The sequence below is a fragment of the Pimephales promelas genome, chromosome 17, assembly GCF_988280905.1.
Source record: "Pimephales promelas chromosome 17, fPimPro1.hap1.1, whole genome shotgun sequence".
NCBI classification, from domain to species: domain Eukaryota; kingdom Metazoa; phylum Chordata; class Actinopteri; order Cypriniformes; family Leuciscidae; genus Pimephales; species Pimephales promelas.
The window spans coordinates 945,876-961,348 of NC_142785.1; the positions used below are offsets into that span (position 1 = coordinate 945,876).

General features: G+C 41.1%; 1 protein-coding gene across 1 annotated transcript; it reads right to left on the minus strand.

The window, feature by feature from the left end:
- Positions 1-1,758: 1,758 nt before the first annotated feature.
- On the minus strand, positions 1,759-14,282 carry bsk146 (brain specific kinase 146). The gene is made up of 4 exons (XM_039653889.2): positions 14,151-14,282; positions 6,469-6,667; positions 4,965-5,167; positions 1,759-3,158 (listed from the first exon to the last, which is right to left on the minus strand). The coding sequence occupies exons 2-4, from the start codon at positions 6,659-6,661 to the stop codon at positions 2,364-2,366; spliced, it is 1,191 nt and encodes a 396-aa protein (XP_039509823.2). The 5' UTR covers positions 6,662-6,667; positions 14,151-14,282; the 3' UTR covers positions 1,759-2,363.
- Positions 14,283-15,473: the final 1,191 nt, after the last annotated feature.

Genomic DNA, 15,473 nt, shown 5'->3' on the forward strand with positions numbered 1-15,473 from the left:
ATTTGGCTGGCTTGATGTTTTGCCCTATGTCATCTACTAAAATTTTCACCCCGAAACATTATGCAAGAAGTTGTGACGCCAAAAAAATTCACATTACATCAATTCTGACAAATCTCAAAACACTAGTTTTCAATGTTTTCATCAACGTCATGCAGTTATTATTATGTTTGCTCTTTGTTTTGCATTTCAGTTTAAACCAATGTAGAAAATATATAGGATAACACTTTAAAGGGGGAACAGCAAACACAAAATATAGTAGGCAAAAAAGATGTCTTTTGAACCTGTGGATAATTGTGTGTTGTTCACCACCACAAACTAGTAGTTTTTCTTTTTGCAACAGAAATATCATAAAGCCATCACAGCCAAACTCTGAGAAATACTCTAAAACATCATGAATAAATGTTCAATTAATGTTCGTCGAAGCAGCCGACCTTCAGCCACGTGAAAAATAAGTTAGGCACGACTGCGCCAAAGTACTAAAATTAAATAAAAAATATTGATGTTTGTTCATCAACTTAAAAAATATATATTTTTCTGAACACTATAGAATCCTGATAAATTAAGAACAATTAATTAAAAACAACAGTCTACAAGTCAATTTATATAAACACATGCAATATCTGCGACACAAACCTCGTGTGTTGCACGTACCGAACATTCAGTAAATCAGGATTTAATAAAAAAACATCGTGGCAAATCTCGAACACACACTCATAAGTTCATCATCAACGTCCCAGTCCTCACTGTTTGCTTGTTCACAGAAATGATTTTGATGAATTCCTCACAAGAATGAAGATCCCAGATATTCTCCTTTCTTTCTTTTTTTGCTTCATATATTGCTTTAGAGAGATTTGTGGGAAGCCCTCGTGTTTCTTCCCGAGCCGGAAGTGGGATCAAGCTTTCGATCCACTTGGAGAATTGCGCTATTTCACAGCGTTTCTTTGCAGACTGTTTCTAAACACGCAAATCTCTGTTAGGAATGTTAGTGGAGCGACCAGAGAATCAACTGCACATCGAACACAAACTAAGGGTTCGTTTACACGACAACCATTTACTAAAACCGGAAATGTTTTTCTTCGCGTTTTTTTCTCTCGTACAAACGACAACGTTGTCAAAACGATCCAGTTAACACATATCCGTGAAGACGACTAACTTTTAGTTAAAAACAGTGTCGTGTAAACAGACTCTTAATTTGCCTTCCGTTTAAATATACGCTTGCGTTTATCGTTGTTCAGCGAGTTTTCGCGGGCGAATTGCAGTCATTTCGAAAGGAATCTACGTCATCGGGAATTTCGATTTAGCTCATTTTCAAGTTTGTCACGTGAATTTGGCGTTAACGAACAGAAAGATGCTGGGTTTGGAAGAGACTTCTGTGTGAGCGGTTTCTGACGATAAACCGACATTTTCGCCCATTCGATTTTGCTGAATTAAAGCTAATGTGACTGGAAGCCCATTTCATCACGTAAGGAAAAAAAAAAATCGGTCTTTTGTAAATCATTTAATTAACATAAAATGTCAAACTTACGTACCAAGTCATAATTATGACACTACTACACATTATGACCTAAACACTTGTAATTCTGACTTAAAAAGTCAGAATTATGACAGTAAATCGAAAATATGACAAAGGCCTGGTTTCACCGACAGGGTTTAGATTAAGCCAGGACTAGGCCTAAATTCAATTAGGACATTTAAGTATCTAAACTTGCCCTATAATAAAATATATATATATTTCTGATGTGCATCTTGAGACGAAACAGTGGCACTGACATATTTTAATATAACTTCACTAAAAACAGATCAAACATGCATTTTAGTCTGAGACTAGACTTAAACCTTGACTGTGAAACCAGGGGTAAAAGTCACAATCATGACTTAAAAATAGTAATTATGATGTCATCATTAATTAAAACTGTCATAATTTTGACTTTAATCTCATAATTTTGATTTGGTACATAATACTTTTTTGTCATAATTATGAATCAGCAAATCATAACTATGCCTTTTTATAGCATAATTATTAGGGATGCATCGATATGGAAATTTTGGCTGACACCGACAATTCTTTATATTTGAAAACCGATAAGCGATATATCGGTCGATATAATATAATATATATTATATATAGATATAATATAAGATTAATATATAAGCCAAATTTTCTCATCAGGCCGATAACGATAACATTTAAAATGACCACATATCGGCCGATACCGATACGGTGGCCGATGTATCGTGCATCCCTAAACATTAAGATACACAAAAGCAGGATTTTTTAGTTATGTCGTAAACAGGGTTCCATATAATAGCGCTATATCGTACACACGTTTCATCGGTGCGCGCGTGTGCGAGTGTGTGCGCGCTCACACACAGATCTCGATGGGCGTGGTGACGAGGATCCGGCTGCTGGCTGGACTGTCCCGGGCCGAGCGCTCGAAGCTGTTGGTGGACGAGACGGAGCTGTTGGTGGACACGGATGTGAAGAGGTGAGCCGACCCCGACTCCACACCGAGACTCGCCGAAGCCTTCGGAGACAAGCTCTGCTTCTTCATGCGGTCCACGAGCAGCTCCTCCTCCTCGGATGAAGAGTTCTGCGCCGACTGATGATGGTTTTCGCCGCTTTTCCCGTCTAGCATCCAGCGGTGCCCGAAATGCACGAATACTTCCTTAACGGAGCATCGGCGTTCCTGCTCCAGCGCCAGGAGCTTCCTGAACATGCGGAGGGCTTCGTCTGTGAAGCGACGCCACTGAGACGGAACCGAATTCGTTCGCCGCCTCTGCCAGCGCACAAACTCCTCGTAGAACGAGTCGGGAGGCATGGCCTTTTCCCACGGGAAGTTCCCGGTGAGCATGCAGAAGAGAAGCACTCCGAAGGCCCACACGTCTGTGCTGTAGTCCACGCTGAAGCCCTCGTGTTTCGACGAGTCGCAGAGCTCCGGTGCCGTGTACGGGATCGTGCCGCTCACGCGCTTCACCGGAGAACCGGAGCGCCGAGTCATGCCGAAGTCCGAGAGCTTGACCTTACGACACTCCTTGTCGAAGATTAGGATGTTCTCGGGCTTGATGTCTCTGTGCACCAGCTGCTTGGAGTGGAGGTAGTCCAGCGCGATGGCCACCTGATGCACACAACGCTTCGCCACCGGCTCCGGGAGACCCACCTGTGCACACACACATGCAGCGCACGTTTATATACAGCGCTTTCACAACACACATCATTCAAAGCTGCTTTACAGAAAATACACGAGTCCACATTACAGTTTACAGCGATCTGTTATCAGTGGAGACTGAGTAATGCGTTGTACATATACAAAATCACAGTTAGCCCAAAAATATCAGAGCAATAATCAGAGTAATAATCAATACACCATGGTCTGGGTGAATACTCGATTCTGATTGGCTGCAGGGTGTCCATTAAAAAGTGACAGAGGACACCCTAGTAAAGGAGTTCTTCTGGTGAAACTGACTGTTCACCGTTCGAAATTATTAAATAAATGAGTAACCATAGCAACAGGCAGTCAAGGTATCCGGTTACAATTTATTGTATCAAACAAACATCTACCGTAGTTAGTCGTTATACTACGCCTACCTGTGTGTTCTAATTATAGGTTAAAAAAACGAAAGTGTGACGCCTATGGCTAGACAAGCCTAACTTAGATGAAAAAAATAATGCTAACTTTCTGGCTCGTGAGTTAGCTAAACTGGAGGGTTCTCCGAGCTAAGCGGACTACAAATATCTCCGCTTGCTAAATAAACCATCAGGCGAAACCAAGTTATTGTTTAGATTTCGATTGTGAAACTAATTAAAATATAAACTAATGTTTTAAAAATGTGTTATTTGGCAAGTGGCCATGGTATAAGCGGGCACACACGCCTCATCGTTGTCCATTAATACCTGATAATGGACACCTCACCTGGCATTAACCCTTACGTAATGGGAGTGATCTTTACTTTATTTTACCACACCCTCTTAGTTTCTATATTCTGCTCGACACGTTAGCCTGGCTCCGCCCTCATACATACTTCCGCTCAATTTTCATTTTCCTTCAGTACTACGTCTGGGATTGTGGTGTATTCTTTGGTTTTCTCCGGTCAATTGTTTGCCGGCCCAATCAGTGAACAGAGGGAGTGGCTGAGAACGATGACGTTGATGTCGTGCGATAGTTTGACTCGTCATACGTCACGGCCAAACATTAGCGATTGGTTATGGCAGATCCATGATCCATGTACGATGTACGAGTCTGGTGGGACCAGGCTATGAACACGGGCCGAAATAATAATAATCGGGGGCTCGTACGGGAAAAAAAGGGAGAGAAAAAGAACAAAGAGCAATAGAAAAGATTCAAGAACGCAGGTCGTAAAACACCAACACAAGGATCATCACCATCATCATTCAACTTAATATCCAGCAATATTATTGATCTCCTGCATTGACAGCAATATATGAGAACTGAACTGAGCTGGACGATGACATCACCCTTTCTATAAACGAACTAAATTAATAGCTATTTGAAATGAAGCATCACTGAACTTACTCAAGCTGGACTGTGACGCTATACTCTACTGGAAACAAACTGTGTTGCATTATTCTCCTGTTATCTCTGTGTTGTAAATGACAGGAGAGATGCAGCTTCTGTTCTTGTGTTTGTGGTGTCATTTTATTCTGATTGACTGAAGTAATTGGTTAAATTGAAGTATTTTATATAAAAGACAACACAGACACATTTAAAGCTACAATATGTAATTGTTTTCACCACTAGGGGGCGCTAACCTCTTACAATAACAGAGGCGTAGATTGATGACGCAGTGAATAAGCGGAATCGTAGAACTTATCATCATGCCGATCCATTTTTGGATATTTTATTACAAAATTCTTACAAATTGTACCTTTAAGGTAATTGTCTTTACAAAGGTTAAAAAAAGCTCCTGGAAATCAGTGGAAAATGATGTTAGATGCTTCCGTTTACCTGTGGAGGAATGATGTCGAACAGGTCTCCAGACGGCGCGTATTCCTGCGCAAACACATAGTACTCCTCCGTTTCGAACGCAATGCCAAACATGTTGATGACGAAGGGACACGGAGAAAGATAGAGGGAGATGCTGTACTCCCGCAAGAAACTCTTCAGCTTGGTCGTCTTCTTCTTCAGGAACTTCAGAGCCATCTTGGCTCCTGTAGACGAGGAGAAACACGAGCAGATTAGATTAGTTAGTTCATTAATCTCTCAGATTACGGCACCTGCTATAAACCTCACGCATGAACATTAGACCATGAGACGGAAAACAAGGAACTACTTTACAAAGCACATTAATATTCAATGACAAAATTATCAATTTTTGAGATACGCAATAGTTCTGTTCAGTTCTGTGTTTGGAACTATTTTCATTGGTAAAACTGAACAAAAACAGTCAGCAATTTAATATTAACTACTTGTTTATTGCACTAAAAATTAAGAGCATTAATTGTATTGTGACAAAATGACAAAAATAAACACACAAATATATTTTTAATCCGACATCATTCCTAAATACCAAGTTGGTTTGGAATGATGTTATTGTGAGTTAAATGTTGATATTGTTCATTTTAATTTATTGTTTTTTTTGTTGTGTGTGTTTGTCATTTTCATTCATTTAGTTTTTTGTTATATCTTTGACGATACAGTCACTTGTTTTGTTTCTGACTGAATCAGTGTTTTGAATGAATTGGTTGAGTAAATGATTCAATGAAACAGTCACTTGTTTATTTGGCAAATGAATCAATGTTTTTGAATGATTCAATGACTCACTCACGTTTCATTTTCTGAACGAATGTTTTCTGAAAGGATTGGTTGAATGAATGATTCAGTGACTCTGTCGCCATCTACTGGAGTAATGCTGTTTATTAAGTTTCTTTAAGATTTTTATTAATGCTTTCCTGTAGCTCACACAGTAGAGCGCTTGCAATGCCACGGTCAAGGGAAAGCAATAATAAGAATGTAAATGTGTGCTTTGAAATGCAATGTAAGTCGCTTTGGATACAATGCATAAATATAAATTAAGTTATATTTTTATTTGATTTATTTGAGTACATTCAATTGAAAGTTTGAATTTTATTTCAGTTAAGTCCCCCTGTAGTCAACAATTTGATCCATTAAAACTAATCTAAAGTACACATTTCCTTGGGAAAAAAATACTTCACACCATAAAATATCTTGACTGTAACTCGACACCCTTGCCTAATTTAGTATGCGCGGTTCTATGAATATGATTGGTTACAAGGTGGTTTGTGACGTCAGAAACACCAGCGATTTCAAAGTGTGTTTTTGAGACTGTCTTTGGTTCACTGCAGTTTTAAGGAGGAAATACTCAGCAATGCTGTCCACTTATCAACTTACACATGGTGTGTGTTAAAGCAGATTAAAAACACAAACAACAGACGGAGTTTATTTGAAGTATTGAGAACAGTGGCGATAATAACCCAGGTCTGGCCTGTACCTCTGCTCTTATGGATGACGAGGTCCACCTTCCCATAAGTCCCCTTGCCGAGCTCTCGTATGACCTCATAGTATTTGTTGACCTCGACCTTCTCCAGGTTTTGAGCTGCGAAGACCTGCAGTTCCTCGAGGATATCGACGCACACGCGAGGGCCGACGGGAGAAGAGCTCATTCTGACGGAGGAACAGCTCATGAAAACCTGCAACACACACACACAAGAGCAAACACATGTCAGTCTGAGAGAAACACTCGTGACTACTCATCCTGCAGATCACACACACACACACACACACACACACACAGGGACTTCACTTACCCTGATCTAACCTGCTAATCTCAACACTGTCACGTCTCAGGAGTCTCATGCAATATTACAAGTCCTCATGGCTCTGTCTGGAAGATTTATAATTCGGTCAATTTTAAAAACAGAGATCGCCTGACCTGCTTTTCTAGAAGTTAGATGGTCAAAGAAGTTCAAAGAAGTTTTACTCTAAAATAAAATAAAAAATGGTCCTAGAATTTCTCAGGGTGTCTACAGATATAAACAAGTTCATCTTAAGACTATTAGAGACTATTTTTAATGTCATATTGTTCCTATGATGGAAATTGTATATGTAATATTTAATGTTTACTGTAAAAAGAAAACAAAATATCATCGCTGTCATAAATGCTATTTATTATTATGATATACAGTGAACTTTTCATATCAGCAGATAACATCCCATATGCAATAATTCTGGTCGGATCTTTGTTTGGAACTATTTTTGTTGGTAAACAAAACAGTCAATATTGTAAGTAATTTAATATTAACTATGTGTTTAATGAACACAAAATATGAGTATTAATTGTACTGTGAGTAATTTATGAGTAATTAATAATGAGTAACTTACATTCTGAACAAAATATAGGCAGTTACTTTGTCTATTTGTGGTGTTTCCTGAATGAATCAGTGTTTTGAACAAATCAGTGGATTAAATGATTCAATGACTGAATAAATCAGTCTTTTGATTGAATTGGTGGAGAAAGATTACCACCAAAAGTGGCTTTTATTGTTAATCGTTGATTGATTATTGGGAACAAATATGGGCTAAAGGAAAGCCTAACTTTTTGTTAGCTCAGATAGATATGAAAAATTATATTGTTACTACTTACCTTGAAAAATAGTAAAGCAAGACGCACTAGGAAGCTTTTATGCTATTTATATGATGATCTCCTGATGCCTGCTCCTTTTTCGGTTTGTGATTTTCTTTTCTTTTTACGTGTATTATTATTTTATATATCATACTCATACTGTATATTTTATTTTACTATTTTTGTCTATATTTGTTTAAAAAAATACACTATGCGTTAAACGATATGTTTATTATTTGCAATGTGATTGGTATTTAATAAAAATCAAATAAAACCATAGCCGCTCTCAGGTACTTGCATGTCATACACAGATCAGTATACGCAGCGCCGCTTCAAGTCAAACACATCCAACAATTGAATGATTCAATCACTCATTTTGTCCACGAATGAATCTGTGTTTTAGAATGAATCACTCATAAACGTAATTTGTCGCCACCTACTGGAGTAATGATGTAACCTGCGGAAAGAGTCACTGAAAAAGACTTGGCACCTACACACACACACACACTGACAGTCTAACACAAAAAACACCAATGATCAACAACAATGATCCAATCTGTGAAAAATCCCAGTGCTATTGGATGATTATATCAGCACGCTTGAAACCACTCAGCCAATAAGATTCGAGAGCTAACCGAATCAGCCAAAAGTCATTTGTCATATGTCAAAATAGTTAAATTAGCCTCAATGACTTAGTCTGCTTTTACACTCACCTAAAGGATTATCAGGAACACACACTAATACTGTGTTTGACCCCCTTTCACCTTAATTCTCCGTGGCATTGATTCAACAAGGTGCTGAAGGCATTCTTTAGAAACGTTGGCCCATATTGATAGGATAGCATCTTGCAGTTGATGGAGATTTGTGGGATGAAGCTCCCGTTCCTCCACATCTCAAAGATGCTCTATTGGGTTGAGATCTGGTGACTGTGGCGGCCATTTTACTACAGTCAACTCATTGACATGATCAAGAAACCAGTTTGAGATGATTCCAGCTTTGTGACATGGTCATTATCCTGCTGGAAGTAGCCATCAGAGGATGGGGACATGGTGGCCATAAAGGGATGGACATGGTCAGAAACAATACTCAGGTAGGCCGTGGCATTTAAACGAAGCCCAATTGGCACTAAGGGGCCTAAAGTGTGCCAAGAAAACATCCCCCACACCATTACACCACCACCACCAGCCTGCACCACCAGGCAACATTTCTCCAGTCTTCAACTGTCCAGTTTTGGTGAGCTCTTGCAAACTGTGGCCTCTTTCTCCTATTTGTAGTGGAGATGAGTGGTACCCGGTGGGGTCTTCTGCTGTTGTAGCCCATCCGCCTCAAGGTTGTGTGTGTTGTGTCTTCACTGCATACCTCGGTTGTAACGAGTGGTTATTTCAGTCAAAGTTGCTCTTCTATCAGCTTGAATCAGTCGACCTCTGACCTCTCGCATCAACAAGGCATTTTGGCCCACAGGACTGCCGCATACTGGATGTTTTTCCCTTTTCACAGCATTCTTTGTAAACCCTAGAAATGGTTGTGTGTGAAAATCCCAGTAACTGAGCAGATTGTGAAATACTCAGACCGGCCACGCTCAAAATCGCTTAAATCACCTTTCTTTCCGATTCTGACATTCAGTTTGGAGTTCAGGAGATTGTCTTGACCAGGACCACACCCCTAAATGCATTGAAGCAACTGCCATGTGATTGGCTGATTAGATAATAGCATTAATGAGGAATGGAACAGGTGTTCCTAATAATCCTTTAGGCGAGTGTGTATCAGTCGGGTCGATCACAAGTTGTATAAATGTAAAAGTGCCAGTGCATCAGAAGTGCAGGTTAAACAGTAATGATGGAAGTCAAGTTACATTTATTTTTATAACACTTTACACAATGCAATGTTTCAAACATCTTCAACGCAATAAACAGGATAATAACTGAATTAATGATGCAAAATCCATTCATTATCCAGCTAAGTGGAACAGCTTTCTTATGATCTTATGATCACATTATACCTTGCATGTCACGACACCCAACTTCAGCACGCACAAAAAACATCATGAGATTTTCACATTGTGTGAATAATGTGTGTTAAACTCACCAACGCAATGCTAAGGTGTTCTGGGTGTTTGCCAGGGCACTGGAATGTGGGCTGTGTTTATGAGATAACTCATCTCTCCTCAACAAACTGGAGGAGTTCAGGTCATTCAACAGTGCGGGATGAGTTATATAGCAGAACTCAGTGTTCTCGCGGTCTGGAAGTCTGACTTATTCACAGCAGGACTTTATAAAGAGTGCAGAATATGCCAGGAATAAAGCCGGGCTGTTGCAGAATACGCCAGGAATAAAGCCGGGAATAAAGCCGGGCTGTTGCAGAGTAGGCCGGGAATAAAGCCGGGAATAAAGCCGGGAATAAAGCCGGGCTGTTGCAGAATACCCCGGGAAAAAAGCCGGGAATAAATCGGGGAATAAAGCCGGGCTGTTGCAATACGCCAGGAATAAAGCCGGGCTGTTGCAGAATACCCCGTGAATAAAGCCGGGAATAAATCCGGGAATAAAGCTGGGCTGTTGCGGAATACGCCGGGAATAAATCGGGGAATAAAGCTGGGTTGGAGCGGAATACGCCGGGAATAAAGCCAGACTGTTGCAGAATACGCCAGGAATAAAGCCGGGAATAAATCCGGGAATAAAGCCAGACTGTTGCAGAATACGCCAGGAATAAAGCCGGGAATAAATCCGGGAATAAAGCCAGATTGTTGCAGAATACGCCAGGAATAAAGCCGGGAATAAATCCGGGAATAAAGCCAGATTGTTGCAGAATACGCCAGAAATAAAGCCGGGAATAAAGCTGGGCTGGAGCGGAATACGCCGGGAATAAAGCCAGATTGTGGCAGAATACGCCAGGAATAAAGCCGGGAATAAATCCGGGAATAAAGCCAGATTGTTGCAGAATACGCCAGGAATAAAGCCGGGAATAAATCCGGGAATAAAGCCAGATTGTTGCAGAATACGCCAGGAATAAAGCCGGGAATAAAGCCACTGTTGCAGAATACGCCAGGAATAAAGCCGGGCTGTTGCAGAATACCGTGGGAATAAATCCTGGAATAAAGCCGGGAATAAAGCTGGGCTGTTGCGGAATACGCCGGGAATAAATCCTGGAATAAAGCCGGGAATAAAGCTGGGCTGTTGCAGAATACGCCAGGAATAAAGCCGGGAATAAAGCCGGGAATAAAGCCGGGAATAAAGCTGGGCTGTTGCAGAATACGCCAGGAATAAAGCCGGGAATAAAGCCGGGAATAAAGCTGGGCTGTTGCGGAATACGCGGGGAGTAAAGCCTGGAATAAAGCCAGGAATAAATCCTGGAATAAAGCCGGGAATAAAGCTGGGCTGTTGCAGAATACGCCAGGAATAAAGCCGGGAATAAAGCCGGGAATAAAGCTGGGCTGTTGCGGAATACGCGGGGAGTAAAGCCTGGAATAAAGCCAGGAATAAATCCTGGAATAAAGCCGGGCTGTTGCAGAATACGCCAGGAATAAAGCCGGGAATAAAGCCGGGAATAAAGCTGGGCTGTTGCGGAATACGCGGGGAGTAAAGCCTGGAATAAATCCGGGAATAAAGCCGGGAATAAAGCTGGGCTGTTGCGGAATACGCCGGGAATAAATCCTGAAATAAAGCCGGGAATAAAGCTGGGCTGTTGCAGAATACGCCGGGAATAAGTCCTGGAATAAAGCCGGGAATAAAGCTGGGCTGTTGCGGAATACGCGGGGAGTAAAGCCTGGAATAAAGCCGGGAATAAATCCGGGAATAAAGCCGGGAATAAATCTGGGCTGATGCGGAATACTCCGGAATAAAGCCGGGCTGGTGGGGTATAAATGACTCACTGGGTCAAAACTGCTCAAGGCAAAGAAATGCAAATCTAGCAAATCTCTGTAAAGTCAAGCCTTGACATCCGAAGACATTCAGCACACATTATGGTACACAATCCCACTGCGTCTCGTCAGCACAACCATTTAAAGTCATCAAACACTCATGGCTCATTTATTCCTGAGCACTAGATATTTTGTCATTTCTTTATCGAAGCTGGAAAAACGCAGACGAGAGGAAAGGAAAGGAGAAACAAACACGGGGCTTTAATCTCTCAGTTCTTCCACACTGGAATATTCATAACTAACCCTGCAAGACTTTCTCAAATGAAGGGGGATGGATTTGATGGATTGGTGAAAAGCGACGATGCGATGACCTGTTGCTGATCAGATGAGTCACGTCATATTCGACCTTTGAGAGACTAATATGAACATTCTGTATATGAACAAATTGTAACATTTTGTGACGTTCTCACATTTCCACAAGTTCCCCGAAGGTCGTTAGAGTTGCGTAATTTGAGGAAAACGGAAACTACGACATGTATAAACAGATTTAATTTGTCTTCTATTCACCGATTAACATTGATCAGCGAACACAAACAGTTCAAGTGTGTGATGAGAAACACGGGAAGCAGACATGCTTGAGCTTTCCACAACTGATGCGTTGCGTAGACTGTCAATGGAGGGACAAAATACTCGCAGATTTCATTACAAAGATCTTCATTTGTGTTCCCAAGACGAACCGAAGTCTTACGGGTGTCGAAAAACACGAGGGTTTGTAATTAATAATAATAATATTAATAATAATGCATTTTATTTATAACGCGCCTTTCTTAAACTCAAGGCGCTACAGTATACAAAAAAAGAGGGATAACAATGAGAAACAATAAAAACAGACACACGATAAGCAACTCTAAAAAGGTGTGTCTTTAAAGACTTCTTGAAAACGTCCAATGTTGGTGAGTCTCTAATTCCTGAAGGTAGAGCTTTCCATAAATGCGGTGCTACGACCGAAAATGCATTGATTTTAATTTATATCGAGGCTGATGAAGGATTGAGCTGGAGTGTGAGAGCTAACTAAGCTGCAGAGATAGGCAGGGGCCGTCCCATGAATCGCTTTTGTACGTTAAGATCAGTGTTTTGAATTCGATGCGTGCTTGTATATGTAAATCATGGAGTACTGGGGTGATATCATATGCTGTCGGGCAGTTGTGTGCGTCAAAAGCCTGGCGGCAGAATTTTGAATATATTGTGATTTTTTAATGGATGGGCTTGGGAGATCAACATAGAGTGCAGTGCAATAATCAAGCCTCGACGTAATGAAGGCGTGAATGAGCCTTTCTGCATCTGAGAGTGATAGAGACGGCCATATTTCAAAGATGGAAAAATGCAGTTTTGATATCATTTTAATAATGACCGAAATGTCGGGTGAACTATCCCTTAAACTAGTTTTCTGTAATTTAATGCCAAACAAAACATATCAAAAATGACATCCGGTGTCTGAATAATGTTTGGTTGGACTGTGTGTTACTCCAAGACGCTTCAAAGAATATGATTGGAAATATAATCTACAGTATTACCCCAATATTGGTGTTTGTTTATAATAAAACACTGATGAAGAATGAACACACAGCCGGGACAATACAGTTTATAAGACTGAATGTGGAGAAACGGTGTTGTTATAAAGTGTGGGTCTCTCGGTGTGTGTGTTAACGCCACATTTCTCCCAAAAGTGTTAGCGCTGTTGTCCGGTGTGATCGTGCAAATCGGTGTGTGTATCTATCTGATTGCAAACGCATGTGAAGAGCTGATTGCATGTGTGTGCATGTGTGTGTGAGGCGTTCAGCAGCAGCAGCGAGTGTAAATTGCACTGATGTTCAGCATCAGCATCCGAACTCTTTTCCCCGAGTCGATCCGCTCATTTCTCATCCGCTCTCTGACAGCCTCCATTTAACGCTGTTGAGTTCTGGGTGACCTGCGGATACCTGCACACTCATCCTATCCGCACTGAGAACACACACACACACACACACACACACAGTGCTGCCTGCAGTCTGCAGCTTCACACACACACACTTGCTCATCTTAAAGGGGGAATACGTTTACATGGTGAACAGGACAAAAGGAATATCATACATGCATATCCAGAACAAATACAAATCTCCCTCTCTCTCTCTCTCTCTCTCTCTCTCTCTCTCTCTCTCTCTATATATATATATATATATATATATATATATATATATGTATTAGCAGGATAATAGTTTTTATTGTTTTTTTAAATTGTTTTTTATATTATGCTTATTATTAATTATTTTTATGAATTATACTGCAAAAACATTTTTATGTTATAATAATTTATTATATATTACTATTACTCCTTAATCCCTTATTATTATTTTTAATCCAATTGGCTCAACAAAGTGAATAAACATAATAGTGGTATTACTATTATTCATCAGTGCTTATGAATTAATAGAAATATATAATTATAGTAATACCACCATTATTATTATTCTTTATTTTCGTTAATTTCCTAGCAGCAATTATTATTCTGCAGTGATGTTTAAGGTCGTCAGGCAGCGATTATAATTATTCATATTCATATCCCCATCATTCCAGAGCAGGACAGTCATTCTAATCGAGCATCGGAGTATCGACTGCTGCAATGCCATAATACTGTTGACATCGAGCGGGGTGCACTCACCAAACATGAAATCCGTCCAGAACACCAGCGCTTCTGCTTCTATCCACAAATATTATAATAATGCGAGTCTGTTCTCATGGTACAGTGTCGCGTCTCTTTTATCCGCATTTGTTTCGGAGAATCGGACGACATTCACCCGGCGAGGATCAACTGACACTGAGGGGGAAAATCACAGCTTCCGAGCGGGGCTGATGAAACCACGCCCACAGCGAGAGCCAGCCAATAGCAGCACAGGACGCTTCCTGCGTCACCTGTACACTCCGCCTACTGTGCGCATCAGCCAATCACAGCAAACAGCAGCGTTAGTCGCTGAGTAGTCTCAGCCTCAGACGTCACGCCCACGGAACGTTGGCTAAACGTCTGATGCATATGGTACACTTAACTGGAAACACTTCAGGAATGTCGAAGTCGTCATCTGATTGGTTGAATTTTATCGGATTTCCGGGGGGCGTCAGTGTCGCGTTTATTTTCGGTCCGCCGGGAAACAAAGCGCAGAAGTGTGATTGCGGAAGAAAAACTGTTGAGTTTATGAGTGACAATGAGCATTAATCAAGATCAGCTAAACGTAGTTGTATGTCCCCTCCTATCGATTATGGAAGATCAAGTGAAGTACTTAATTGCGAAGGGGATATCAGCCGCGTTTGTGGGCAAACATGAAACAACAGACGCTGACATCGCAGCTGGCCGATTCAGTATTCATATATGCGCACACTGGATTATAAGGTGCATAAGATACTGCAGAGTCAAACGTTTGACTGCGAGTATTCAATGTGCGGCGGCTCGCTGACAGCTAACGTTACAGCTGGCTGTTTTGAATGAGACGAGCCGGTTACTGTGAACGGTGGAGCGCTTTCATGAACATAACTGTGACGCACAAGCAGCGCCGGGTACAGTGTGTCTGAGTGAGCGCTCGTGAGCACGTGATTTACACACATAACCTGATTTATACGAGGTTGAACTGGCCGTGTGACAAAGCGGGCATAAGATGGACATGAGCGCGAGTTTGTGGGTGAATTTAATAACGCGGACCGTTGTTAACGAGCGCCTCCGGTGACTGCTGCTGAGTCTGACTGACTTGTTGCACGCCGGTCTGATGTTGTGGGGACATTTCCACGCCCCGAAACGTGACGCTGAATGAAACGAACTGTAATTGGTTGTTTGACATGTCGGTCAAACGGCCTTATGGGCGGGCCTTGGCCAAAGAAAGCTGCTATGAATTCCAGACCTTCAGCCGTCAGTCTGAAGGTCTGGCTACGCGAGACTAGTCGCTGAGGCGGTTTCAGAGATGCATTTTATAATAGTTTTTTTTAGGTATTAGGTTTA

Excerpts from the sequence above, each read along its gene's own strand:
- bsk146 (XM_039653889.2), bottom strand. The coding sequence starts at position 6,661 with ATGAGCTGTTCCTCCGTCAGAATGAGCTCTTCTCCCGTCGGCCCTCGC. Across the intron at positions 5,168-6,468 it reads CGTCATCCATAAGAGCAGAG|GAGCCAAGATGGCTCTGAAG; the intron begins GTACAGGCCAGA and ends CCTCGTCTACAG. Across the intron at positions 3,159-4,964 it reads TCGACATCATTCCTCCACAG|GTGGGTCTCCCGGAGCCGGT; the intron begins GTAAACGGAAGC and ends GTGTGTGCACAG.